The 24679-nt window shown below is 47.5% G+C and overlaps 3 protein-coding genes across 4 annotated transcripts in view; 2 read left to right on the forward strand and 1 right to left on the reverse strand.

The window, feature by feature from the left end:
* The first annotated feature begins 40 nt into the window (after nucleotides 1-40).
* TMEM199 (transmembrane protein 199) lies at nucleotides 41-5997 on the forward strand. Of its 2 annotated transcripts, none has more exons than XM_016191531.2 (6): nucleotides 41-281; nucleotides 2789-2862; nucleotides 3696-3785; nucleotides 4222-4264; nucleotides 4513-4568; nucleotides 4785-5997. In XM_016191531.2, the coding sequence occupies exons 1-6, from the start codon at nucleotides 71-73 to the stop codon at nucleotides 4878-4880; spliced, it is 570 nt and encodes a 189-aa protein (XP_016047017.1). In that variant the 5' UTR covers nucleotides 41-70; the 3' UTR covers nucleotides 4881-5997. The 2 variants fall into 2 exon arrangements, with proteins under 2 accessions (XP_016047017.1, XP_007530776.1); XM_007530714.3 differs by having other exon boundaries at nucleotides 42-281; nucleotides 4456-4568.
* A 6943-nt stretch (nucleotides 5998-12940) lies between these two features.
* VTN (vitronectin) lies at nucleotides 12941-17134 on the reverse strand. Its single transcript, XM_007530715.3, has 8 exons — nucleotides 16970-17134; nucleotides 16767-16886; nucleotides 16346-16690; nucleotides 16121-16260; nucleotides 15689-15845; nucleotides 15377-15529; nucleotides 13428-13784; nucleotides 12941-13139 (listed from the first exon to the last, which is right to left on the reverse strand). The coding sequence occupies exons 1-8, from the start codon at nucleotides 17031-17033 to the stop codon at nucleotides 13027-13029; spliced, it is 1449 nt and encodes a 482-aa protein (XP_007530777.1). The 5' UTR covers nucleotides 17034-17134; the 3' UTR covers nucleotides 12941-13026.
* A 3970-nt stretch (nucleotides 17135-21104) lies between these two features.
* Nucleotides 21105-24679, forward strand: part of SARM1 (sterile alpha and TIR motif containing 1) — a 30803-nt gene continuing 27228 nt past the window's right edge. Inside the window, exon 1 of the mRNA XM_007530717.3 lies at nucleotides 21105-21865. Coding sequence (XP_007530779.1) covers nucleotides 21393-21865 — 473 coding nt within the window. The 5' untranslated portion in view covers nucleotides 21105-21392. The remainder of the gene's footprint in view (nucleotides 21866-24679) is intronic.

Genomic DNA, 24679 nt, shown 5'->3' on the forward strand with positions numbered 1-24679 from the left:
CTTCTTCCGGCGCACAGCGGGCGGAAGTGCCGGCTTGCGGTGGGTCACCTGACAGGAAGGTGGGGTAGACATGGCGTCTTGCCTGGTTGCCGGGGAGCGACTGGTCCGTGCTCTGCGCCCCGGCGGTGAACTGGAGCCGCAGCAACTGCCCCCGAAGCTGCGCGCAGAACTTGAGGCTTCTCTGGGGAAGAAGCACAAGGGCAGCGATCTCCCTAGTGGCCCCGCACGGCTGGTCCCTTTCCACCTGATTCGGGATCTGCACCAGTATTTGAGAGAAAGTGGTGAGCCCGTCTCTAACTCGGAGTTTCCCCCCCCCACCGTTAACAATTTTAGGAAAATATTTCTTTTTTAAAAATATTATTTATTCGTGAGAAAGATAGAGAAAGAACTAGCAATCACTCTGGCATATGTGCTGCCAAGGATTGAACTTGGGACCTCATGCTTGAGATTCCAATGCTTTACCCACTACACCACGTCCCGGACCACGAAAATACTTGTTTCCTAAGAGAGAAGTAGTGCCAGGGGTGGAACTTGGGACCTCACGCGTCCTAATCCTACTCGATTCCGGAGTCACCTCATACCTTTTTTTTCTGAGAGAAATAAATCACTCTCCTTCCTCCGCTGATTCTTATTCAGTCTAATCAGTAGGCCCCTAAACTGTAGGCATCCCATTCCCTTCACAGCTTTCACTGGAATTCCTACAGATAACAAAAGTTGTGTGGTTTCTGCCTTCTTTAAAATAAGCTACACTTCCAGGCCCAGGCAGATCTCCCTGAACGCCTGAGGAAGTTCGAGTTCCAACTTAGTGCTACCGCAGAGCTTCAGTTTCTTCCTCTTTTTTTTTTTTTGTCTCCAGAGTTATTGTTAGGGTTTGGTGCTGGCGGCCATTTTTTCTATTTTATTGGATAGGACAGAGAATTTGAGAGAAGAAAGACACCTGCAGGGTTAAGCGCACATAGTATAAGGACGCGCACAAAGATCCTGGTTCAAGCCCGCAACTCCACACCTACGGGGGGAGGGGGATGCTTCACAAGCGGTGAAGCAGGTATCTATCTCTCCCCCTCTCTATTTTTCCCTCCCCTCCCCTCCCTTCTTAAAATGGCCACAGGAGCAGTGGATTCGTAGTGTAGGCACCGAGCCCCAACAATAACCCTGGAGGCAAAACAAAAACAAAAACATGTAGACCTGCTTTGCTGCTTCTGAAGTGACCTACCCTGCAGGTGGGGAGCCAGGGGCTCGAACCAGGAACCTTGTGCTTTTTTTAAAGTTATTTTATTTATTTATCTTCCCTTTTGTTGCCCTTGTTTTTATTGTTGTACATATTATTGTTGTCGTCGTTGTTAGAGAGGACAGAGAGAAATGGAGAGAGGAGGGGAAGACAGAGGGGGAGAGAAAGATAGACACCTGCAGACCTGCTTCACCGCCTGTGAAGGGACCCCCCCTGCAGGTGGGGAGCTGGGGGCTCGGATCCTTACTCAGGTCCTTGTGTTTTGCGCCACGTGCGCTTAACCCGCTGCGCTACCTCTCGACTCCCAACCTTGTGCTTCTTAACCAGGTGCCCGTGTGCCGCTGCTTAGTCTCTGGTTTCTTCCTTTTCTTTCTTTCTTTTTTAAATATTTATTTATTTTCCTTTTTGTTGTCCTTGTTTTTATTGTTGTTGTTACTAATGTCATCATTGTTAAATAGGACAGAGAGAAATGGAGAGAGGAGGGGAAGACCGGGAGAGAAAGACAGACACCTGCAGACCTGCTTCACTGCCTGTGAAGCGACTCCCCTGCAGGTGGGGAGCCGGGGGCTTGAACCGGGATCCTTACACGGTTCCTTGCTCTTTGCGTCACGTGAGCTTAACCCACTGCGCTACCGCCCGACTTCCGGTTTTTTTCGTTTTCAACAATTTTAAAAGCCAATTTAGCATAAGGTTGTGTTTGAGGATCAGCCTTTCTTTTCATCTCAAAGACGAGTGGTCAAATTTGAAGGGTGTGTGTGTGTGTTTAAATAACATTACAATTGGGTTGGGGAGATAGCATAGTAATTACATAAATAGACTAATACCTGAGGCTCGGGGGTCCCAGGTTCAATCCCCCATACCACCATAAGCCAGAGCTGAGCAGTGCTATGGTTAAATAAATAAATAGCATTACAACTGTGTTGAAAGATCTGTACCATAAATGTCATCTGAGTTTATATCCTACCTGTGCTATAATTCCCTTTGTCATTACTCTTTTCCTGGGCCTCAGTTTCCTTGAATGTAAAGGTTAAAAATAAGTTGTCAAGTAAGATCTTTTGTCTATTAATGCAGTTTAGTCAGAAGTGCAAAAGGTAAACTAGTCTGCTCAACAGTTGGAACTAAATGGTGGTGGGTACAATGCAGCACTATATCTCTGTAATCTTATAAACTACTGTAAAATCTCTACATGAAAAATAAACACTTGGGATTAAAAAAGAGCTTAGAAAGAGATCAGCTGGCACACTATTCTGAGTTTTTAGTATCAGTGTCAGTTAAACCTATTTAGGAAAGTTCTCTTGTAGCTGCGGAGATGTTACATGTTGGCTGTGTTACTGGGAAGAAATGAAAATCTGGCAGTTAAAGTCATCTCGGCAGCATTAGGAAGTATTTATGTAGAATTGTACTAGGATATTCCCAGTTGAAAATGAGCTTGGAGAAGAATTGATACAGAAATGGTCACTTTTTGTTTTCATAGAAAGAATGGAAGGGACATTCTCTGATCTTAATTCTTTGCCCTCAGTTCTCTGTATAATTATATTTGTGGAAATCCTTTCTTTTCAGGTTCAGCGTTATACCTTCATGAACTCCTACAAGGTAGTGAAATCTATCTCCCAGAAGTTGTGAAGCCTCCTCGGGTATGTAAGAGATATATTGAGTTGTCAGTAAAGTCATGACACATTTTTGTATAGAAAAATGACTTTATGAGTGCATGTTGTTTGAGTTAATCTGGACAGTGTTCTTAGGGTGTAATTATGATACACTGAAATTTGTGAATCAACCTGTAGACTCAGAATTTTGTCTTTTAAATTCTTGGGTGCTTGGGCTTGGGAAGTGTTATAGTAGAAAAGGCCTTAGGACTCACATGTGGTCTCAAGCTCAAGCCCTGGCATCCTGTATACCAGAGTTCTCTCTCCCTTTCTCTCTCATTTACAAATCAATGTTTTAGGAAGTAGTATAAATCCTTTTTTTTTCTCCCCAAAATACTTAGTGGACAGAGACAGAAAAATAGTGAGGGAGATACCTGCAGCACTGCTTCATTGCTCATGAAGCTTTATCTCTGCGGGGGGTGGGAGGTGGGAGACCAGGGACTTGAACCTAGGTCTTTGTGCATTGTAATATGCACTCTACCAAGGGCACCACCACCCAGCCCCAAAATAATATAAATTCTTGAGTGATGGAATTAGTGATTACCCTCCCTGCTTAGCAGTTTAGAAAACTGAGATCTTCCCCCTCCCTACCTCCTGATAAAATAGAAAATGATAGCAGTAGAAATAAGAATAGAAATAGGAGTAGGAATAGAATAGACCAGAACAGAATATAGAAATCTATTTCCAAAACAGTGGAGGCAGAACTGGTACTTGAGTCTCCTGGCACCCTAGAAGTGTTTTTTCCCATAAAACCAATAATCGTGACATGCTTTTTTGCAAGCTAAGAATCTCATTCATCTCCTTTGGTTTTCCTCTTTCAGAACCCAGAGCTAGTTGCTCGACTAGAAAAAATCAAGATACAGCTGGCCAATGAGGAATATAAACGGATTACCCGCAATGTCACCTGTCAGGTATGGACCTGCTCTTCATGAGGCGATCTAAGTGGCCCCTGAGTTCTGGGACCTGCACTAGAAAGAGGTACAGAAAGAAGCAGTTTGGAAACCTGGTTTGTAAATTATTCAGTAACTGTGGAAGTTCTGTGTTTCATGCAAATTGAATAAAATTTCTAATTTGGGACTCAGATGGTGACTTTCTTGGACCCTTTCTTTTGATAGGGCTTCCTACTGTACTTAAGTGTGCGCGCCTTCCCTGGAGTAGAAGAGAGGTAGATGGTTTCTGGGAGCCACTGAAGTATTTGATTTGTGGTCCAGAAAAGCATCCTGGAGAAGGCAGAGTTCATGTGCTGGTGTATAAAGCAAGTAGAGTCCAGACTGACAGATAAATTCCCTCTGGGCTGTCTCTGAACTATTTTCATTCAAAAGTATAAGCCTTGTCTTTTTCAAATAGGATTCAAGGCATGGAGCAGCTCTCAGTGAACTGGGAAAGCAAGGTAAGCAACTAGGAAATCTAGTTGTGAAGCTTTTTTCTGGACTGGGTTTTCATGTGCTCTGGACTTAAACTTGAACAATAGTTAGCATTGTTCTGTAAGGGAAAATCCAGTTCATGGGGAGAGACCAGAATTAAGAAAACTTTCTGAAAGATGTTGACCTAAAAGTTTCTTCCCTGGACCCCTCCCCAAAGTGAGGTCAGTGAAGACTCTGGTCATCACCATCTTCAACTTCATTGTTACTGTGGCAGCTGCCTTCATCTGCACTTACCTTGGAAGCCAGTATATCTTCACAGAAATGCCCTCGGTGAGTAGGCAGTGGGGAAGTCAAGAGTGCCTCATAGGGGAAAGGGATAGCGTGTAAAAATGTGAGAATCCGGATCCTTCTTTAACCTCTCCCTAGCACCCCTGCTCCCACCCGCCAGACTGGGCTGGGAGCGTCTCTATTCTTATTGGAGGTGCTAGACACTACAGAACTAGACACTGACTTGCATCCCCTAAGCCTGATTTTCTTCATCCCCAGCGGATACTGGCTGCACTGATCGTTGCCTCTGTGGTGGGCCTGGCTGAGCTGTATGTCATGGTGCGGGTGATGGAAGGCGAACTAGGAGAACTATAACTGGTGCTTCATCATCAGTGTTTGGAGAGAGTATGGAGGTTCCTGACTCCCAGTTTCTACTCACTGACTCTCATTCAGTCCATCAGGCTCGTTGGAATCAGTTCCAGGTAGTCAGGGACTGAACCACGGTCACCTACAGTTCCTACAGGAAGCTCCATCCAATGTGAACTTTCAGGGGTGCCTGAAGACTCAGACAACTGCTTGGTCTCTTCCTTCTACAATCCATTCTGGGCACTGATGGGCTGGGTTTTTCTATCAGCAGAAAATAGAATCCAGACCTTCCTAGTGCCTGGAATTTGCTTATGTCCAGGAACTATCAACCTCGCCGCATACATTCTTGACACGGCCTATAATTTATATCAGAAATCTTCAAGAAAGCAGAAGGCATTCTCTTTTTCCAGTTTGTGCTTGAAGAGGAGCTGCTCAGAGAGCATCAAGAGAAAGATGAGTTAGTACAAGATAGTGGAATTGGAAGCAGGGCAGCTAATTTTCTGGAATCTTGGTTTTTATCTCCATCCTCTTCTGCTTACTTAAAAAATTTTTTTTTAAATATATTTCTGCCTTTTTAAATGTTTCCTTTCACCACCCTTTCTTTCGCCTCCAAAAAATGAAAGCATTTTAGATGGCAAAACAGTAGGCTTGTTTATATCCTTTGTGCTTGTGATAGTGGGAAGAGTATGCCGTGGGTGGGTTATTTCAGTGAGTAAAGGGAGACATTCTGTGCAGACGGATTATTTTCAGGTTGAACTGTATGAGTAACTCTGTCATAAAGACACAGAAATATGTAGACATGTATACTTGTTACATAAGCCTAATGTGAATTCTTGAGAGCTTGTTTATGTGAGTGTGAAATGTTTTAAATAAAACTTTTGGTTTTCACACATGTGGAAGTTGGAAATTAAAAAGATGTTGGTCCTCTTTTCTAGAAAACAGAATAGTCTGAGACAGGTCTGATGGCCAGCTTTGCCCATCCTCTGTTAATTGAAGCCAGACTCCTACGTGGTCTTTGCATTGTTAAACTTCTAATAACTTTGACTAATGATTCAATGATAAATTTTTGTATAAAGTGTTTAAATATTGTTAATTATTTGCCTAATAAATATTTATTGTATTTTAATTTCACGTGTGTCATAGCACTAAAGCCCAGTGATTTTTTAATTTTTCTAAGAGTTCATCTTTCTGTTTCTTTCCTATGTATTCTTGTGACCTTTAATTTTCTTCAAGTCACTCTTCTGATGTTGGAAATTATGTACTCACTGGCTCAATATTTGTTTCCTCTACATTGTTTGCCAGCTTCTCTATATGTAGCAAAACTGAGCCTTACGACTGGAGAGAGTTCACGAGCTTATTCTACCTGAATGTCAAGTGTTTAAGCCCTCTAGTTCCACCATCCATCATTTTGTTGAGAAATCTTTGGATTTTGTGTTATTTGGTGTAAATGTCAGTTGTAAGGGGAAAAAATGCAGATGGCTTTGTTCATTTGCTTTCTTATTTGATTAACCAGAACACTGCTCAGCTCTGTCTTAGGTTGATACCAGGGATTAAACCTGGGACCTGAGACATAAAAGTCTTTTTGTATAACTGTATGCTCTCTCCCTATTTTTTAAAATTTATTTTATTTTATTATTTTATCTTTTTAATTTTTTTAGTACTATTTTTTTTATTGAGGAATTAATGTTTTACATTCAACAGTAAATACAATAGTTTGTACATGCATAACATTCCCCAGTTTCCCATTTAACAATACAACCCCCACTATGTCATTTGTCATCCTTCATGGACCTGTATTCTCCCCACCCACCCACCCCAGAGTCTTTTACTTGGGTGCAATACGCCAATTCCATTTCAGGTTCTACTTGTGTTTTCTTTTCTGATCTTGTTTTTCAACTTCTGCCTGAGAGTGAGATCATCCCATATTCATCCTTCTGTTTCTGACTTATTTCACTCAACATGATTTTTTTCAAGGTCCATCCAAGATCGGCTGAAAACGGTGAAGTCACCATTTTTTTACAGCTGAGTAGTATTCCATTGTGTATATATACCACAACTTGCTCAGCCACTCATCTGTTGTTGGACAACTGGGTTGCTTCCAGGTTTTGGCTATTACAAATTGTGCTGCCAAGAACATATATGTACACAGATCTTTTTGGATGGATGTGTTGGGTCATGGATGTTGCAGGGTCATAGGGTAGGTCCATTTCTAGCCTTCTGAGAGTTCTCCAGACTGTTCTTCACAGAGGTTGAACCAATTGACATTCCCACCAGCAGTGTAGGAGGGTTCCTTTGACCCCACACCCTCTCCAGCATTTGCTGCTGTTACCTTTTCTGATGTATGACATTCTCACAGGAGTGAAGTGGTATCTCATTGTTGTCTTTATTTGCATTTCTCTGACAATCAGAGACTTGGAGCATTTTTTCATGTGTTTCTTGGCCTTTTGGATCTCTTCTGTGGTGAATATTCTGTCCATGTCCTCCCCCCCATTTTTGGATGGGGTTATTTGTTGTCTTGTTGTTGAGTCTGGCAAGCTCTTTATATATGTTGGTTATTAAACTCTTATCTGATGTATGGCATGTAAAGATCTCCCATTCTGTGAGGGGTCTCTTGGTTTGGGTAGTGTTTTTTTGGGGTTTTTTTTTTGTTTTTTTTTGCTGTACAGAAGCTTTTTAATTTGATGTAGTCCCATAGGTTTATACTTGCCGTAGTCTTCTTTGTAATTGGATTTGTTTCATTGAAGATGTCTTTAAAATTTATGCAGAAAAGGGTTCTGCCAATATTTTCCTCTAAGTATCTGGTAGTTTCTGGTCTAACATCCAAGTCCTTGATCCACTTGGAATCTGACTCCCTTAATTATGTATTTTATTAGAATACTGCTCAGCTCTGGCTTATAGTGGCACAAGGATTGAACCTGGAACTTTGGAGCCTTAGTCACTAGAGTTCTGCATAACTAATGCTGTCTTCCCTCCCCTCTTAGACTCTTTAGCATGAAGTTCTGAGTTTGATCTCTGGCATTGCATGTACATTGCATGCTTGACATGTAACCAGAAGAACAAGGTGAGTTTCTTTTCTTCTTCTTCTTCTTTTTTAATTTATGAAAAGGAAACACTGACAAAACCATAGGATAAGAGGGGTACAACTCCACACAATTCCCACCACCAGAACTCCATATCCCATCCCCTCCCTTGATAGCTTTCCTATTCTTTAACCATCTGGGAGTATGGACCCAAGGTCATTGTGAGATGCAGAAGGTGGAAGGTCTGGTATGGCTTCTTTAATTTCTTCCCCACTGAATATGGGCATTTAGAGATCAATCCATACTCTCAGCCTGCCCCTCTCTTTCCCTAGAGGGACGGGCTCTGGGGAAGCTGAGCTCCAGGACACATTGGTGGGGTTGTCTATGCAGGGAAGTCTGGTTGGCATCATGCTAGCATCTGGAACCTGGTGGCTGAAAAGTGAGTTAACATACAAAGCCAAACAAGTTGACTAATCATGAACCTAAAGGCTGGAATAGTGCAGAAGAAGAGTTGGGGGTGGGGGACATCTCCATTCTGTAGATAGCTAGTAGGCATATTTTAGTTATATTTCAAAGGGCCTGTGGCTATACTAGTTATTTTTCTTTTTCCCCTGAGCCTGAAATCTGATATGCAGGTGGATCCAACTTTTTTTTTTTCTTCCAGGGTTATTGCTGGGCTTGGTGCCTGCACCATGAATCCGCCGCTCCTGGAGGCCATTTTTCCCCCCTTTTTGTTGCCCTTGTTGTTGTAGCCTCATTGTGGTTATTATTATTGCCATTGTTTACGTTTGTTGTTAGGACAGAGAGAGACATGGAGAGAGGAGGGGAAAACGGGGAGAAAAAGACAGACACCTGCAGACCTGCTTCACCTGTGAAGCGACTCCCCTGCAGGTGGGGAGCCGGGGGCTCGAACCGGGATCCCTACGCCGGTCCCTGCGCTCTGCACCACATGCGCTTAACCCATTGCGCCACCACCCGACCCCCGGATCCAACTTATTGTCTGGGGAGATGATGTCTTGGCTGGGAAAAGGACCAGAAAGCTGGATCAGGGAAGAGAGTAGCTCCCTCCCTATATGGGAAAGGGGTATAAATATTGTTGACTGTAAACCCCATCGATTTGATGTGATCTGGGGCCCATATTCAGCTTAGAAGCCTCTGTGGCCTCTGCATCCCTGTAGATCTGAGCTCACATTCTGTGGTCATGAGTATGAGCATTCCAAGCTGCCTCAATATCGACCCATCTTCCTCAGGTGTAGCATAGAGTATGCTGTCCATCCTCCCTTCAGAGGCTGGAACATTCTTTAGCATTGTTGATCCACATTGAGGGCAAGGTCCTATGGGGGCCCACAAAGGGGTCTGTTGTATTGTTCCTGATAGAGATGACCGGTAACAGTGGAGAGGGATTTATTCGAGGCCTAGGCCCATCATGTCTGTTTGGGAATCTCAGGACTCCCCGACTAGGGCCCCAGATGATGGGATGGCCTGATAGTGACTAAAGAGTCATCGTTAAAGTATGCCAGTCTCTTGCCCTTATTCAGCTTTTGCAGTCCTTGCTTTGATAAGGTTAGCTTTGGAGTGAGTGAGGGAAGTCTAATAGGAAGTAGGTGAGGAGGTAACAAGGTGAGTTTCTTAGAGGCTGCTGCACAGAAAGGGTAAGGGACCTAGCACTTGTAAGAGCTTTTTATAGTGTGCCACGTTCCATGTAAAACCTTTACTCCACATTATTTTCATTCTGTAGATGGGGAGGAGACAAGTATTACCTTTTTTTTTTCTTTCCTTAAGATTATTTGTTAACTTAGGATGGAGAGGGAGAGAGAACCAGAGCCTTACTCTGGCACGTTCAACGTAAAGAGTCAAACTCAGGACCTCATGCTTGAGTGTCCAATGCTCCATCCACTGTGCCACCTCCCAGGCCTCTACATTCCTGTTTATTAGACTTCCAGACATTCAGAGCTTCAAGGACCGGTAGCAGAGTCAGGATTGAAATCCTGCAAAGACTGAAAGCAAGTCCTTGTTTTTTGCCTTTGAAGCAGAGCATCTCCCACTGTGGAGGCAGCTAAAGAGCCCTAGAGCCATCAGTGGAGGCTCCTAGGTCTGTCAGCAGAGCCCGAAGCCCTTCAGCTAACTGTTTTAGTAACTCTGGAAGAGGCTGGAGGTGTAATAATGCCTTCTACCCAGAATCTGTGTGGAACCTGGTCCTATTAGAGCTTAGGTGATGGAGATAAATTTCACAAGCAAACTAAAAAAGCCCATGTCCCATTCATTTGCAGCACGCAGCAATCCAGATTAAGGAATAAATAAACAGACCCACAGACAGGATTTCCAGAAAGAAGGGACTGTGGGTGTCCCACTAGAGAGTCACTGCTCACCTGTATCTTGACCTCAGGAAGACCAGTGCTCATAGGTGTCAGTGTCAGGACAGGGCTGGGCTGCACACACCCACTCCATCTCCAGCAGCGGCCCTTTGCTGAATGTGGTCCACTTACTTTGGTGAAGCCCAAAGCCATTGGCACAGTCTGTGAACTAGGGTGGGGGTTGAGCCAGGACTCCCTGTGAGAGCCTTGGGCCCCAGCCTCAGTAGACCCTGCAGTCCCTGCTCCCTACTCTCCAACCTTTCCTTGTCACAGCTTCCTTAATCACCCCTGCAGCCCTTTCCTCAAGTTGATCACCTGTAAGCTACATCCACAGGGCTGGCCATGGAGCTAGCAGAGTGAGGAGCCAGAGGGAACCCTGTCCACATTGGGTTTTATTCTGCTCAGAAACTGGCCCTCCGCCTGGAGGAGAGAGACTTAGATTCTGGCTCAAGTGGGGCAGAGAAATCCCAGAGGAAAAGAAAGGCCAAGGGCAGTATAGGGGATTGTGGGGTGGGAGGGACAAAAGGTTAGGGGTTTGCAAAGGGGGGACTGGTCCCAGTTCCTCTCCTCCAACTGCAAACTCTGAAAGCCTGTCTGAAGCCCGGTACTTTAGAAAAATCCTCTAGAAAGCCAAAGAGTGGGGCCAGGTGGTGGCACACCTGGATGAGTGCACATGTTGCAGTGCTTAAGGACCTGGGTTTGAGCCCCCGGTCCCCACCTGCAGGGAGAAAGCTTTCCAAGTGGTAAAGCAGGGCTGCAGGTGTCTCTCTGTCTCTTTCCCTCTCAGTATCCCCCTTCCTCTTGACTTCTGGTGGCTGTCTCAATCCAATAAATAAAGATAATAAAAAAATTTTAAAAAGAAAGCCAAAGAGCTCTCTCACTGCCCCCAGTGCTTCAGCTGCTCCTTTGGGAGCCCTTGGTGCTCTGGTGCTGACTGCCTTCAGGGGAGAGCAGGCGGAGTGCTATCCCACAGTCAGGGGCTGGGCTGCTGAAACTGGACAGGAGGAGCTCATGACCTAGAGCCACCCCGCCTCAGCACAGTGGAGGAGCCACCGGGTTATTGTTGTATCTGTCTGCTTCTAACCTTTTCAGCTTGTCCTCCTCCCAGGTAGGCTTCCTGCAGGGGCCTGGAAGCAGAGGGAGTTCTACAGCTGAGAGGTTTTAAGAAAGATACTAAGACACTTGTTCTTGAGGAGTCTTCTGGGTCAGTTTTCTAAGAGAAGTACATGCACTTGAATTCCTTGCCTAATCGCTCTTCTCTTTCCTGGCCTCAGTAGTCTCCAGCCCAGATCCAGCGAAGAAAGAGCTGTCCACTTGGCCCAGAGGGTGGCACAGTCGGGAGAGCACCTGATTTGAAAGCATGTGATTCTGAGCTCAATCCCCAGCATCAAATATTCCCAAGTAATGTTCTCCCTTCTTGAAAGAGTTTCAGGGCTAGGGAGACAGCACAATGGATTTGCAAATGACTTTTATATCTGCAACTCTGAGCTCCAAGTTTCAACTCCCTGCACCATCGTGTCCTAGAGCTGAGCAGTGCTCTGGTGTAAAAATAAATAAATAGATAAATAAAACAATAAAAATTTAAAAAAACTTTTAAAGTGTTTTTTTTTTTAACTTTTTAATGACAGGGGCCGGGCAACAGTACACCTGGTTGAGCACACATGTTATAATGCGTAAGAACCTGGGCTCAAGCCCCCCATCCCTACCTGCAGGGGGAAAGCTTTGTAAGTAGTGAAGCAATACTGCAGGGGTCTCCTCTCTGTTTCCTCTACCCTCTCAATTTCTGGCTGTCTCTATCCAATAAATAAATGTGTTTTTTTTTTTATTACCTTTTATGTTTTTTTTAAGTTATTTATTTATTCCCTTTTGTTGCCCTTGTTGTTTTATTGTTGTAGTTATTATTGTTGTTGTCATTGTTGGATACAACAGAGAGAAATGGAGAGAGGAGGGGAAGACAGAGAGGGGGAGAGAAAGATAGACACCTGCAGACCTGCTTCACCGCCTGTGAAGCGACTTCCCTGCAGGTGGGGAGCCGGGGTTCGAACCGGGATCCTTATGCCGTTCCTTGTGCTTTGCGCCACCTGCACTTAACCCGCTGTGCTACAGCCCGACTCCCCTTAAATTACTTTTTAATGAGAGGTATACTGAGAGAAAGCACAGACAAGAGATACCAGAGCGCTGTTCAGCTCTGATTTGTGGTGGTGCTGGGGATTGAACCTGAAACCTCAAGCATGAATGTCTTTTTATAACCATTATGCAGTCTCTGTCCCAAAGGTTTAAGTTTTTTAAAAGACAAAGATTTACCCTAGGGGTAGATTTGGGGGAACACAGTGACCAGTACCCACATTTCAGGCTCAAGAAAAGTCCAACCCCCATCTTTCTGACCTTGCTTTCTCCTTCAAGACCCTAGTCAACCCCAAGGGGCAAAGCAAGCACAGGCCAAGGTGAGTGGGGCTTGGCAACTCCTGTCATCTTCAGAGAGGTTCAGATTCCTGCCTAGCTGCTTAGCATGGGAGGAAGGCTAACACTCGGGGCCCTTCCCAGCCCACAGCTCTTCAGGCTGAGCAACCCAAGGGCTAGACACAGAGAGCCTTTTCCCTGTTGCTTCCCGTATGCCATCCTGACAGCTTCCTCTTTACCCAGGCAGATCTCTGCCTCATACCTATGCAGCCTAGTGAGGACAGTAGTCTTAAAGTCAGAGCTACAGTTGTCTTTATTGGGTTGGGGCTATTTGGCTGAAGAGGGCACAGGTGGATATCCCACCTCTGTGAATGTGAACCCCTATTTGCCGCCAGGGGCTGGGCAGCCCAGCCAGTACTGGGCAATGGAGCGTGGGTAGGGAGGGTTCACAGTGTCCACATGCCGTGTGCGAAGATTGACTCGGTAGTACTTATCTGGAATGGAAGAGAGATCGGAAGAGGGAGTGTGAGACCCAGCCTGGCCCTGCACTCTCCTGCCCAGAGAAAAAAGACCTGAGTCTCATAGTGCAATTAAAGACCCTCGGCCCAGGAGCTGCATGTTTCATATGTATGCAGCCCTAGGTTCAGTCCCTGGCACACACACACACCCTCCTGTCCCAAAATAAAAACTTCCGGCCTGACTTTCTAGAGACAGTACCCAAGGACCAGGCACAGCAGGGAAGACCTGGCTAGACCACACTTAGATAAGGCAGAGGTTCCCACCTCCTGAGAAGAAGTAGACGCTCTGGATGGGTTCACAGGTGTCAGGCACCAGCCACTCCAGCTTGGAGTCATCATAGTTGTAGGTGTCCAGGTCCAAGTCCAGCTCCTCACTGGAGAACCAGGACAGCCAGATGGAACGGGACTGTCGACGGCGGGACTGGCTGCGGGCGCGGCTCCGGCCTTGGTGGGAGCGGTAGCGTTTACGGTTGCGACGCTTACTCTTGGGCTTACGGATCCAGGAGGACCCAACCCGAGGAGACAAGCCTGCGATGTAGATGCGGCCAGCCATGGCTGCGTCCACTTGGCTGGGCACTCCAGACCAGTCCTTGCTGGTGGACTGGGGCTCGCTAGCACCACCTGTGGTGGGAAAAGTGTTAAGGGGGGAATGAGGGGGTCTGGCCCCTGCCCCCAACTGGGTCTCTGGGGTTCATCAGGTGCTCTCTGACAGGCTGGGCCCTGTCCAAGGACACACAGCAAGCTCGTGGCAGAGCTTGGCACACTGGTCTTCTGACTACTCAGTGCTCTTTTCCTTGATGTATATATGGCATGGATAGACAGCACAGCCATTTATACAACAGACTTTCATACCTGAGGCTCCATGGTCCTCTAAATTGAACCCTTAGTACCATGAAGCCAGAGCTGAGCAGTGCTCTAGTGAAACTAATAATAATAATATATACATATTATACATATACAATATATATTTTGTTACTGTTGTTTGGCACACTGGAGCTTCATGCCTACACTATTCCACTACTCCTGGTGGTATTTTTTTTTTAATTTATCTATTCATTCATGAGATAGGAGGAGAGAGAACCAGACATCACTCCAGTACATGTGCTGCCAGGGATTGAACTCGAGGCCTCATGCTTGTGAGTCCAATGCTCCATATTGCACCACCTGGACCACCTAGGGTTTTTTTTTCTTTTTTTTTCCCTTTGTCACCAAGGTTATCACTGAAGCTTGGTGTATGCGTAGCTCCGATATTTTGGGCAACCACCTTTCTCTCCCTTTTCTATCTTTTTTCATTTCATTCCTTTGTTTCCCCCACTTCTTTCTCCTCACTCTTTCTCAATACAGATGAGAGAGAGAAGGAAAGACACCCATCACATTGCTCCACCACTGCTGCAGTTTCCACCCCCCCTGAAAGCAGGAGCCAAGGGCTTGAACCCAGGTCTTTGTGCAAGTTAGTGAATATGCTCTACTGGATGAGCCACAACCCAGGGGCAGACTTTTTCTTTAATGTGAGATATGCAAAGGCAGAGAGGGAAACAGAGACGTCACAGCACTAGTGTGTAGTACTCCTATGTCATTAAGACTCAAACTCAAGGGAGCTGGGTGGTGGCACACATGGTTAAGCATACATATTACCATGAGCAAGGACCCAGGTTTGAGCTCCAACTCTCCACCTGCTGGTGGGAGGTACTTCACAAGCAGTGAAGCAGTTCTGCAGGTGTCTGTCTTTCCCCTCACTATCTCCTCCTTCACCTCTCAATTTCTGTCTGTCCTATCAAATGCAATAGGAAAAAAGGAAAAAATTGCCAGCAGGAGCAGTGGCTTCATAGTGCCAGCACCAAGCACCAGAAATACCCCTGATGGCAATAAAAAAAAAAAAAAAAAAAAAAAAGAGGCCCTTGCACATGGTAAAGTGTGTGCTGTTCTGTGTGAGTTCTCTCCTGGTCCTTCTTCCCTGGCCAGATCTCCCCCTCCATATCCTGTTCCAGCTGCCTCAGCCAGAGCACTTGGCTCTACCAGGCAAAATCCAAGGTGTGGGGTCCAAGTGGAGGCAAGCCTCCCCACAAAGGTCAACTGAAGCACAATCTGACCTGAATAAACAGCTTCTGATAGGTAGCTCTACCACCACTGCTCCCCTCGGCCAGCCCAATCCTACCCCTGCCCAGGGAGTCCAACCCTCTGGAGGGAGGGGGGAAGCAAAACTCCCTTCATACCAGGGGATCTGCCCCAGAAGAGAATCTCCAAGACTTTCTTCCAGTTGTCCTGATGCATCTGGGCAAAGTGTGCGAACACAGTGGATAGGGAGCTGTCTTCACACTCCTCCTGGCTGGGCTGCTGCTGGAACTCATACTCCCAGTACTGTTTCCCTGAGAAGCAGGGCAGCTGGTATCAGGAGGGGTGTCATGAGCAAGGCTGAAAAGCCCAGGGGTTATTGTAGTTAGGAACTTAGAAGCCTGCCCCCAGTGGGCTGCAGAATTGAGCAGACTGCTTCACTGCCTGCTCAGGCTCCCACCCACCCCCAGTACCCTTGAAGAAGTAGACCCGCTCCCGGCCACTGTAGCTATGAGCTGGCAGGGCAAAGGCTGCATCCACATTGTCCGGAATGCTACTGAAGCCTTCAGAGATGTTTCGGGGGTAATCAGGGTCCAGAATGCCATCTTCAAAGCGCCAGTACTGACTCCCCTAAGGACAGGAAGGAAAAAAGAGGTGAAGAGAGAAGTAGTTGGACACAGAGTCCCTCACCGGAGGCTGGTCACTTGGACTCCCCTGTCCACACAGAGTCCCTCACCGGAGGCTGGTCACTTGGACTCCCCTGTCCACACAGAGTCCCTCACCGGAGGCTGGTCACTTGGACTCCCCTGTCCACACAGAGTCCCAACCACATCCTACATGCAGCATTCTTACTCTCCCTGGCACAACCGTCCTCAACCCTGAATCACAGCCTCTGGGCCTGGCACCTTGAAGAGGTAGGTTTTCCCCTGACAGTTGATGCGGGTAAAGGCAGCATCAATGGGTCCCTCGATGCCCCAGACATCTCGGATGAGCTTGGGGTACCCAGGTCTCACTGCCTTTTCATCCAGCTCGTAGCAGTATTGGCCTAGAGTAAGGGAGACAGGATGAAGCAGAATGTACCCCCGGGGAAGAATCCCCACCCCCTAAACCTGTCTGTCCCCTAGAGTCACCTCGGAAGGCAAAGAGGGAACCATTCTTGAGGTCAGTGAAGGCGTCAAAGGGCTTCCCACTGCACAGCTCCTCTACTGGGGAATCCAGGTTGCCCATGTCAGTGGTCTCGTGCCATAGGCTCCCCCACTCAGAGCCTTGGGTCACTGTCTCATGCTCTAGGGTCTCCTGAGTAGGTCTTAGGGTCTCTCCCTTGGGTTTGAAAACCGGCATCTGCTCAGAAGTACTCCCTGGCTGAGCTGGCAGGTGAGGACTCTGGGTGTGGACACCGGCATTGTCTCTAGTCTCGTAGTCCTCATAGTTCCCGTACATATCCTCCGGCAAAACAAACATGTCCCCGCGAGTCACTGCAGGAGACAGGGTTGGTGGTGAGTCTCCAGCCACAGAAGGGGCCCCAGGCCTACCCGACCCCTCTGAACGCACCTTGGGGCTTGCACTCAGTCTTGTAGTCAGAGCAACAGCTCTGATAGTAAGTGCAGAGCTCATCACATTGGCATTTTCTGTTTTGGTTGAAGCCCTCAGTGCAGCGACCCTTGCATGACTCTGTGGAGAGGAGCTGTCAGTCTGCACAGGCCACCCTCACCCACCCTGCATTGGCCCCAATAGTCACTAACACCCTCCCATACCTTGGTCGGCCAGAACAGCCCATGCCATTAAGGCCAGCAGCAGAAGTGGCCTTAGAGCTGCCATGGCCAGGCCTCCAGCTGGAAAGCTTGGTAAACTGGGCTCAGTGCTCCCTGCAGTCCTGTTCTGATGCCTTAGAGAGAGGGACAAGCAAAGACAGGATGGGGGAGGGAGCTAGAAAAGTGGGCCTGCCTTTTCTACTGCTTTGTTTGCTCAGCCTCTGTCCCAGTCCCAGGACCCTGACCCCAGGAGGCAGCAAAGGGTCACATTCCAGGAACCGGGAGAGCAATGATTAGGACCTTTGCCAGGTTCAAGATCATTTCAGGAAGGGAAAAGGCAATAGGTTTGGAGGGCAGACAGGTGGCCACTGTACCACTGTGTAACTCAGGGACATGGCTTTGCCTACCTTGGTTTTCTTTTTCAGTAAAATGACACAAATAATACCTGCCACTCAGGGTGTTGGGAGATAACAAAAGCTCAAGCAGCAAAATGCCCAGTGCCTGGAATGGCTCCAACTTCATTCTCCGTAAATAGTTATTGATCCATGATCTGTTTGATTAGGCACATCCCAGCGTGGGTGGCTGACCTGTCTACTGTGTATTTAGGACAGTGAAAGAGGGAGAGGGAGAGATGGTAGGTACTCTGGGTAATAATTTTTTGTGTGTGTAAAGGTACAGCCTCACACATGGATGACGTCTTTTTTTTCAAAGATTTGTTTATTTATGTATTTATGAAAGAGAGTGAGAGAGGAACAAAAGAATTAAAGTATCACTGTGGCACATGCAGTGCTGGAGTTTGAACCCAGGACCTCATGGCTGAGAGTTCTGTGCTTCATCCACACTGCTCAGCCTCCTAAGCCAGACACATGTACAATTTCACCACTTGGGGGTGGAAGGACACCATAGCACCTGAGTTTCCTCCAGTGCCATAGCACCTCTCATCAGTTACTGGAGCTTAAAACTGAACTGTGCACATGGCAAAGGACATACCCTACCAGTGACCTATGTCTTTACCCCTTCCCATTGTTTTAAATCATAACATAACTTCATTTCTGACTTCTTTCCTTAGCTACATTGATTTCCTCAAGTTGGTTTTCACAGTCAGGAGACTAAATATATATTAACTCTTTGGACTGACTTTGATTCCTGATTCACTGTTCCTAGGTAGACCATTTCCTGTCCTACCCTCAACCTCCCTGCTAATAAGGAGGAGGTTGCATTTCCACACTTACAGACTCTCGTTGAGAAGCAGGGAGTCCTGTACCCAGACAATGCCTAGTTTTCACATCCACTTTCAGGGGTCCATAGACCTGAAGTCCTGCTACCAGTGACTCTCAGAGTTTCTGACTATCTTTGTTCAGTACCTGGAGGGGACTGTGACTTTGGGTGATCACTTCTCTATGTCTGCTGTAGGTCTGGCTGTTAAATGGGAATATTATTCACCTCCTTGGAGGTATGTTGCAAAGACAACTGAGACAGAGGCATATAAATGATCCCATAGGAGGTGTAGACTCATTAAGCTTGCTTGGGTTTGGGAGGTAGCATGGTAGTTTACATAACAGACTTTTATGCCTAAAACTTGGAGTTCCCAGATTCCACCAGAGCTGAGGGTGGGGGGTAGAGAGCATAATGGTTATGCAAAGAGACTCTCATGCCTGAGGCTTCAAAGTCCCAGGTTCAATCCCCTACACCACCATAAGCCAGAGTTGAGCAGTGCTCTGGTAAAAACTTTTTTTAAAAAAGAGGGGGGTGTTGGGCAGCAGCACAGTGGGTTAAGCACACATGGTGTGAAGCGCAAGGACCCAAGTAAGGAACCCCTGGTCGTTAGCATAGGACTGACACTTCTATCAGACTTGCTGGTACACCTTTGGACACTCCCTTTACATTGCTAGACTTCTCAAGGACTGACTGTAGCAGTTCATGGACTTTGCAGCCAGCTGTCTCAGGACTCTGCAATGCCAGATCACCCCTCTTGCCCCTCGGCTATCAGGCCCCCACTCCTCCGTCTGTCAGGCAATGCCCTTTTCCACCCATCAGGCAGCCCCTCTCCGCCTACCAGGCCTTTCTTCAGTGTCACACTGTCCCTTGCTACTCTTACTTATCACTCCCAGTCTTTTAAAAACACCTGCAGTATATAGGTTTCTGTTCACCCCTACACTGCTATTCCTCTGACAGAAATGGAGTCTTTTACAGACATTAACCCATTTAAATATGGCCATTTAGAAAGAGGGAGATGTCGGGAAATTGTGAGGATGTGGTTGAGCTTGGCAGGCTTTGAACCTGAGGGGTGCGTCTAACCCTGTTAGTCTCTCTCTCTTTCTACTGAGAGGTTGAGCAAGGAGAGACAGTAGTACCCCAAAGGTGTGCCTCCTCCTATCAGACTCCCTGCCTCACAAAGCAACCCACATTCCTGATACTGTGGCCATTAGATAAAAAGAAAGGGGGACATGTTGGGCATTACGCCCTGCTCCATCTATGGTCTATTTACATAATCATTGTTTTGCCTGAGACCCACCCTGCCTGCAGGGTATTGGTTTATTCCATTGGTCAGAACCTTCGCAACAGCTGATATGGATGCCTTTTACCTTCAAGCACTTTTCTTCTCTCCACCCCCTCTCCTAGCCATTTCCTTTTCCGACCTGCCGACTTCCATTTCAGAAGATACAAAGGCGTTGTCTCTGCTCAATTGCGTTCCCACTGAGCCACAAGTTCCTGGTTCCTCTCCCGCATCGCTGAGTAAGCAGCAGCTCAGGTTGGCTCCTGTTGAGTTCTCTCCAACCCAGAGAGCACGTGCCCGGGAAGAAACACCCTCACGCTTGCCCGGGATCCTTACGCCAGTCCTTGCGCTTAACCTGCTGCGCTACTGCCCAACTCCCTCCTCTCTCCATTTCTTTGTACTATCTGACAACGATGACATCAATAACAACAACAATAATGACTACAACAATAATAAGCATTACAATAAAACAAGGGCAACAAAAGAAAATAAATAAATAAATATAAAAAGTGCTTTCAGGTTATCAAGATAAACCGGCCTGTTAGAACATAGATCAGGGAGTTGGGCTGTAGCGCAGCGGGTTAAGCGCAGGTGGCGCAAAGCACAAGGACCGGCATAAGGATCCCGGTTCGAACCCCGGCTCCCCACCTGCAGGGGAGTCGCTTCACAGGCGGTGAAGCAGGTCTGCAGGTGTCTATCTTTCTCTCCTCCTCTCTGTCTTCCCCTCCTCTCTCCATTTCTCTCTGTCCTATCCAACAACAACAACAACAATAATAACTACAACAATAAAACAACAAGGGCAACAAAAGGGAATAAATAAATAAAATAAATATTAAAAAAAAAAAAAAGAACATAGATCAATAGCATGTCTGAAGGCCCAGAGACCCAGGTTCAATACAGAGCACCGTCTCGTGTCAGAGCTAGGTAGTGCTCTGGTCTTTCTTTCACAATACGTAAGTAAATAGATTTTGAAGTTATACTTTTAGGTGGGTGAAATAGCTCATTTAGATAATGTGCTGCTTCTCTTTGTGCGCAATCCATGTTCAAGCCCAGCCCCCTCCACAATGAAGGAAGCTTTTTGCTGTAGTTCCTCTTCCTCCTCTTTCCTTTCTCTCTCTCTGCCTGTCTTTATCTTGTGGGGGTAGGGGAAAATATATACATCCACCAAAAAGATTGTTTTACTCCCTAGTAGAGGAGATGGCACACTTAGCAGTGCTGTTCCTACATATTACTTATAATTATTTCTGCTAGTATACTGATCAGCTCTGGCATATGGTAATGCCAGGGACTGAACGTGAGACCTTGGAATCTCAAGGACTAAAGTCTTTTGCATAACAACTGTGCCATTTCCCTGGCTCTGCAGTGTCATCCTACATTGCTGTACAAAGGGAGGCAAGGGAGATAGCGCAATATCAGGGCTTTCCCGCAGAATGTCCTAGGTCTGAACCCCTGGCACCACAGAGGTCCAAACTAAGCAATGCCAGGTTCAAAAGCAAACCTATAAGGGGGTGAGAGTTGAGGAGTGGGGAGCGAGATCGAATAGGCCCTCTTCCCCAGTAGCTTAGAGTGGGGCAGCTGCTAGGAGAGGGCGGGGAATTCGGGGTTCTGGTGGCGGAGGAGGAGCTCTTGAGACTGTGAGGCGGGGCGTGGGCTCCTGGTCCGCTGCTTCTCGGGGGAGGCATCGCTGCCGAGCGCGTCTCCGCAGCCAGCATCTTGAGCTGCAGCCGCTCTTTGTTCTGTCTGCTGCCTTCTGGACCCTGGGTCCATTCCTCGCCTCCCAGCCCTCTCCACCCGCCTGCCCCTGCATCAGGACCAGCATCCTGGTCCGTGTCCGTCCCTCCAACCCCCACCAGCGGGGTCCCCCTCGCCCGGGGAGCCCGCCCCGCCCCACCCCTCCAGGCCGGGGATGCGTCCAGCAGCCCTGCGCCCATGGTCCTGACGCTGCTCCTGTCCGCCTACAAGCTGTGCCGCTGCTTCTTCGCGATGTCAGGCCCCCGGCCCGGCGCCGACCGCCTCGCAGTGCCGGGCCCGGAGCGGGGCGGCGGCGAGGGTCCGTGGTGGGCAGCCGGCGGCCGCGGGCCCCGCGAGGTATCTCCCGGGGTGGGCACCGAAGTGCAGGGCGCCCTGGAGCGCTCGCTGCCTGAGCTGCAGCAGGCGCTGTCCTCGCTCAAGCAGGCGGGCGGCGCGCGGGCGCTGGGCGCAGGCCTGGCCGAGGTCTTCCAGCTCGTGGAAGAGGCCTGGCTGCTGCCAGCCGTGGGCCGCGAGGTAGCCCAAGGCCTGTGCGATGCCATCCGCCTGGATGGTGGCCTCGACCTGCTTCTGCGGCTGCTGCAGGAGCCCGAGCTGGAGACGCGGGTGCAGGCCGCGCGCCTGCTGGAGCAGATCCTGGTGGCTGAGAACCGGTGAGGGCGCGGGACGTGGGGTGAAGGGGGCTGTGTCGCGGGGTGGGGACATGCAAGGGTGGCGGGGTGCCTGGGTCACCCCTGTGCCAAGCACGGTGTCTTCCCTCCGTCATCTCACCAGACCCCTGTGTGGGAGCAGCGTGACTGAGACCTGGGAAAGTTTTAGCGACTTGGCTCAAAACGATGTATACAGGATTCATTCCCAAAGCTAGTGGGGTGAGGAGTGGTAGAGAGAGGAGGAATAAAGTAGCACGACAAAAATCTGACCCTGGTTCCGAGAATGGGAATGGGATCACTGTGCTCCAAAGACCCTGCCAGCCTGGTTGCCCTCCTATGCTGTCTTCTCTCCACTGCCCTTTCCATCCCACTGACAGAGAGAGAGAAAACAGTATCCAGAAAAGGAGTGTGTGTGTGTGTGTGTGGGGGGGGGACGACCTTTCCTTTCCTCTTTCTCCAGGCTGCAATGTGTGTGGACCCATGGATTACTTGCCTCCTTCGTAGCAGGCCAGACATGATCTCATTCTGCATCTGCTACCAGGGAACAAAAGGTTTTCTGCTGGGGCTAAAAGGGGAAGGAGGGGGAGCCAAGGTATGGTGTTAAGGCAGGGACCAATCTAAGTGTTCTCTCCAGTAAAGTGCTGAGAAACAGTAGATGGGGCTTTACTGAGGACTGGCTGTCACTCTCTTGCCTGACTCTTGGAATCTCTTCTGTAATATGGAGACTCCTGAGCACTCATTTTCTGTCCCTTCTCTGCCTGAACAGACTGTCAAGCTTCAGTTTTAAGGCTGAATTTCCAGCACCTCAAATTTAGGAGAGATTTGAGGCAGGTTCCTTTCTGTCTATGAAGTTCTCACAAATGTGGTGCTTGTGCATTATGTAGTGCCAGAAGGCTAATGCAGGGTCTCATTCATGTGCATTGCCACTGAGTCACATCCCCACCCAACCTTATTCTGTTACCTAGAAAGGGAGAGGTGAGAGAGGGAGAGAGAGAAGTACTGTTTGACCGTGAGTGGTGCTCTCCTTGCTGCTCCCATGTGCTGGTGGGTATGAACCTCACACACTTCAAGTAGGTGCTCTGCCAGGGTGCCATATCCCTGGGTTCTCTCTTGTCATTTTCAAAAAAGTAAAAATAACTTATTTTTTTAAATATTTGTTTTTATTTATTTATTCCCTTTGGTTGCCCTTGTTGTTTTATTGTTGTAGTAGCTGTTGGATAGGACAGAGAGAAATGGAGAGAGGTGGGGAAGACAGAAAGGGGGAGAGAAAGACAGATACCTGCAGACTTGCTTCACCCCTGTGAAGCGACTCCCCTGCAGGTGGGGAGCCAGGGCTGGAGCCAGGATCCTTATGCTGGTCCGTATGCTTTGTGCCACCTGCGCTTAACCCACTGTGCTACAGCCCGACTCCCCAAAAATAACTTATTTTTATTATATTTACTTATTTTTTAAATTCCCCAAAGGGGGTACACTCTCTTATTTATTTATTTATTTTCCCTTTTGTTGCCTTTGTTGTTTTATTGTTGTTGTAGTTATTATTGTTGTTATTGACATCATTGGATAGAACAGAGAGAAATGGAGAGAGGAGGGGAAGACAGAGAGGGGGAGAGAAATATAGACCCCACAGACCTGCTTCAGTGCTTGTGAAGCAACTCCCCTGCAGATGGGGAGCCGGGGCTCAAACCTGGGTCTTTATGCTGGTCCTTGCGCTTTGCGCCACATGCACTTAACCTGCTGTACTACCATCCTACTTCCTTTTATTATCTTTATTTACTGGATCGAGACAGCCAGAAATTGGGAAGGGTGGGGGAGATAGAGATAGATAGAGACAGAGCGACACCCACAGCACTGCCTCAGCACTAGCAAAGCTTTCCCCTCTGCAGGTGGAGCCTGGGGCTTGAACCTAGGTCCTTGTACATTGTAACATGTGTGCTCAACCAGGTGCCCTATCACCCAGCCCCCAAAATAAAAATAACTTTATGGCTTGTGGGAATTGTGTAACTGTCAAAAATATATGAATAATAGCTGGAGAGGTGACTTAGTGATAGAAGATAGGATTTGGGAGTCGGGCTGTAAAGCAGATGGTTAAGTGCACGTGGCGCAAAGCACAAGGACTGGCGTAAGGATCCAGGTTCGAGCCCCCGGCTCCCCACCTGCAGAGGAGTCGCTTCACAAGTGGTGAAACAGGTCTGCAGGTGTCTTTCTCTCCCCCTCTGTCTTCCCCTCCTCTCTCCATTTCTCTCTGTCCTATCCAACAACGATGACAACAATATTAACTACAACAATAAAACAAGGGCAAGAAAAGGGAATAAATAAATAAATATTTAAAAAAAGAAGATAGGACTTATTTGCATGTGAGATTCTGAGTTTGATCCCCAGCACTGCATGTGGTAGAGTAATGCACTGCTTCTCTCTCTTGACTAAATAAATGAATAATAAATTGCTTGAATAAAGCAGTTTAAGTTGAAAGACCAAGTTAGAATTCTACTTGTTGAGCAAGCCATAAGTTTCCTACCTAGCACAAGGTTCCCTGGTGTGGGTACATTCAGAGGGTTATGAAATGAGTGGGCGCTCCTGGATGTGGTGTATCTGTTTGACAAGTGTGCTCAGTAAGTCTCAGTGTGGGATGGAGAATCCTACAACTACAACTTGGGGGACTGAGTTCAGCTGGCACCCTAGGAAGAAGTGGGTTCCAAACTTCAGATAGTACTGACAATTTTCTTTCTTTCCTTTCCTTTTTTTTTTTTAAAGATTTTATTTATTTATGAGAAAGATAGAAGGAGAGAGAAAGAACCAGACATCACTGTGGCACGTGTG

Source organism: Erinaceus europaeus, chromosome 12 (genome assembly GCF_950295315.1).
Source record: "Erinaceus europaeus chromosome 12, mEriEur2.1, whole genome shotgun sequence".
In the NCBI taxonomy this organism is placed as follows: Eukaryota; Metazoa; Chordata; class Mammalia; order Eulipotyphla; family Erinaceidae; genus Erinaceus; species Erinaceus europaeus.

Bases quoted from the DNA above. Each gene is read 5' to 3' on its own strand.
- TMEM199 (XM_007530714.3), top strand. From the start codon at position 71: ATGGCGTCTTGCCTGGTTGCCGGGGAGCGACTGGTCCGTGCTCTGCGC. The intron at 282-2,788 runs GTGAGCCCGTCT...CTTTCTTTTCAG, and splicing joins CCAGTATTTGAGAGAAAGTG to GTTCAGCGTTATACCTTCAT. The intron at 2,863-3,695 runs GTATGTAAGAGA...TTCCTCTTTCAG, and splicing joins AAGTTGTGAAGCCTCCTCGG to AACCCAGAGCTAGTTGCTCG.
- VTN (XM_007530715.3), bottom strand. From the start codon at position 17,033: ATGGCAGCTCTAAGGCCACTTCTGCTGCTGGCCTTAATGGCATGGGCT. The intron at 15,846-16,120 runs GTGCCAGGCCCA...TCCTGTCCTTAG, and splicing joins GGAAAACCTACCTCTTCAAG to GGGAGTCAGTACTGGCGCTT. The intron at 15,530-15,688 runs GTACTGGGGGTG...CCTGCTTCTCAG, and splicing joins GCGGGTCTACTTCTTCAAGG to GGAAACAGTACTGGGAGTAT.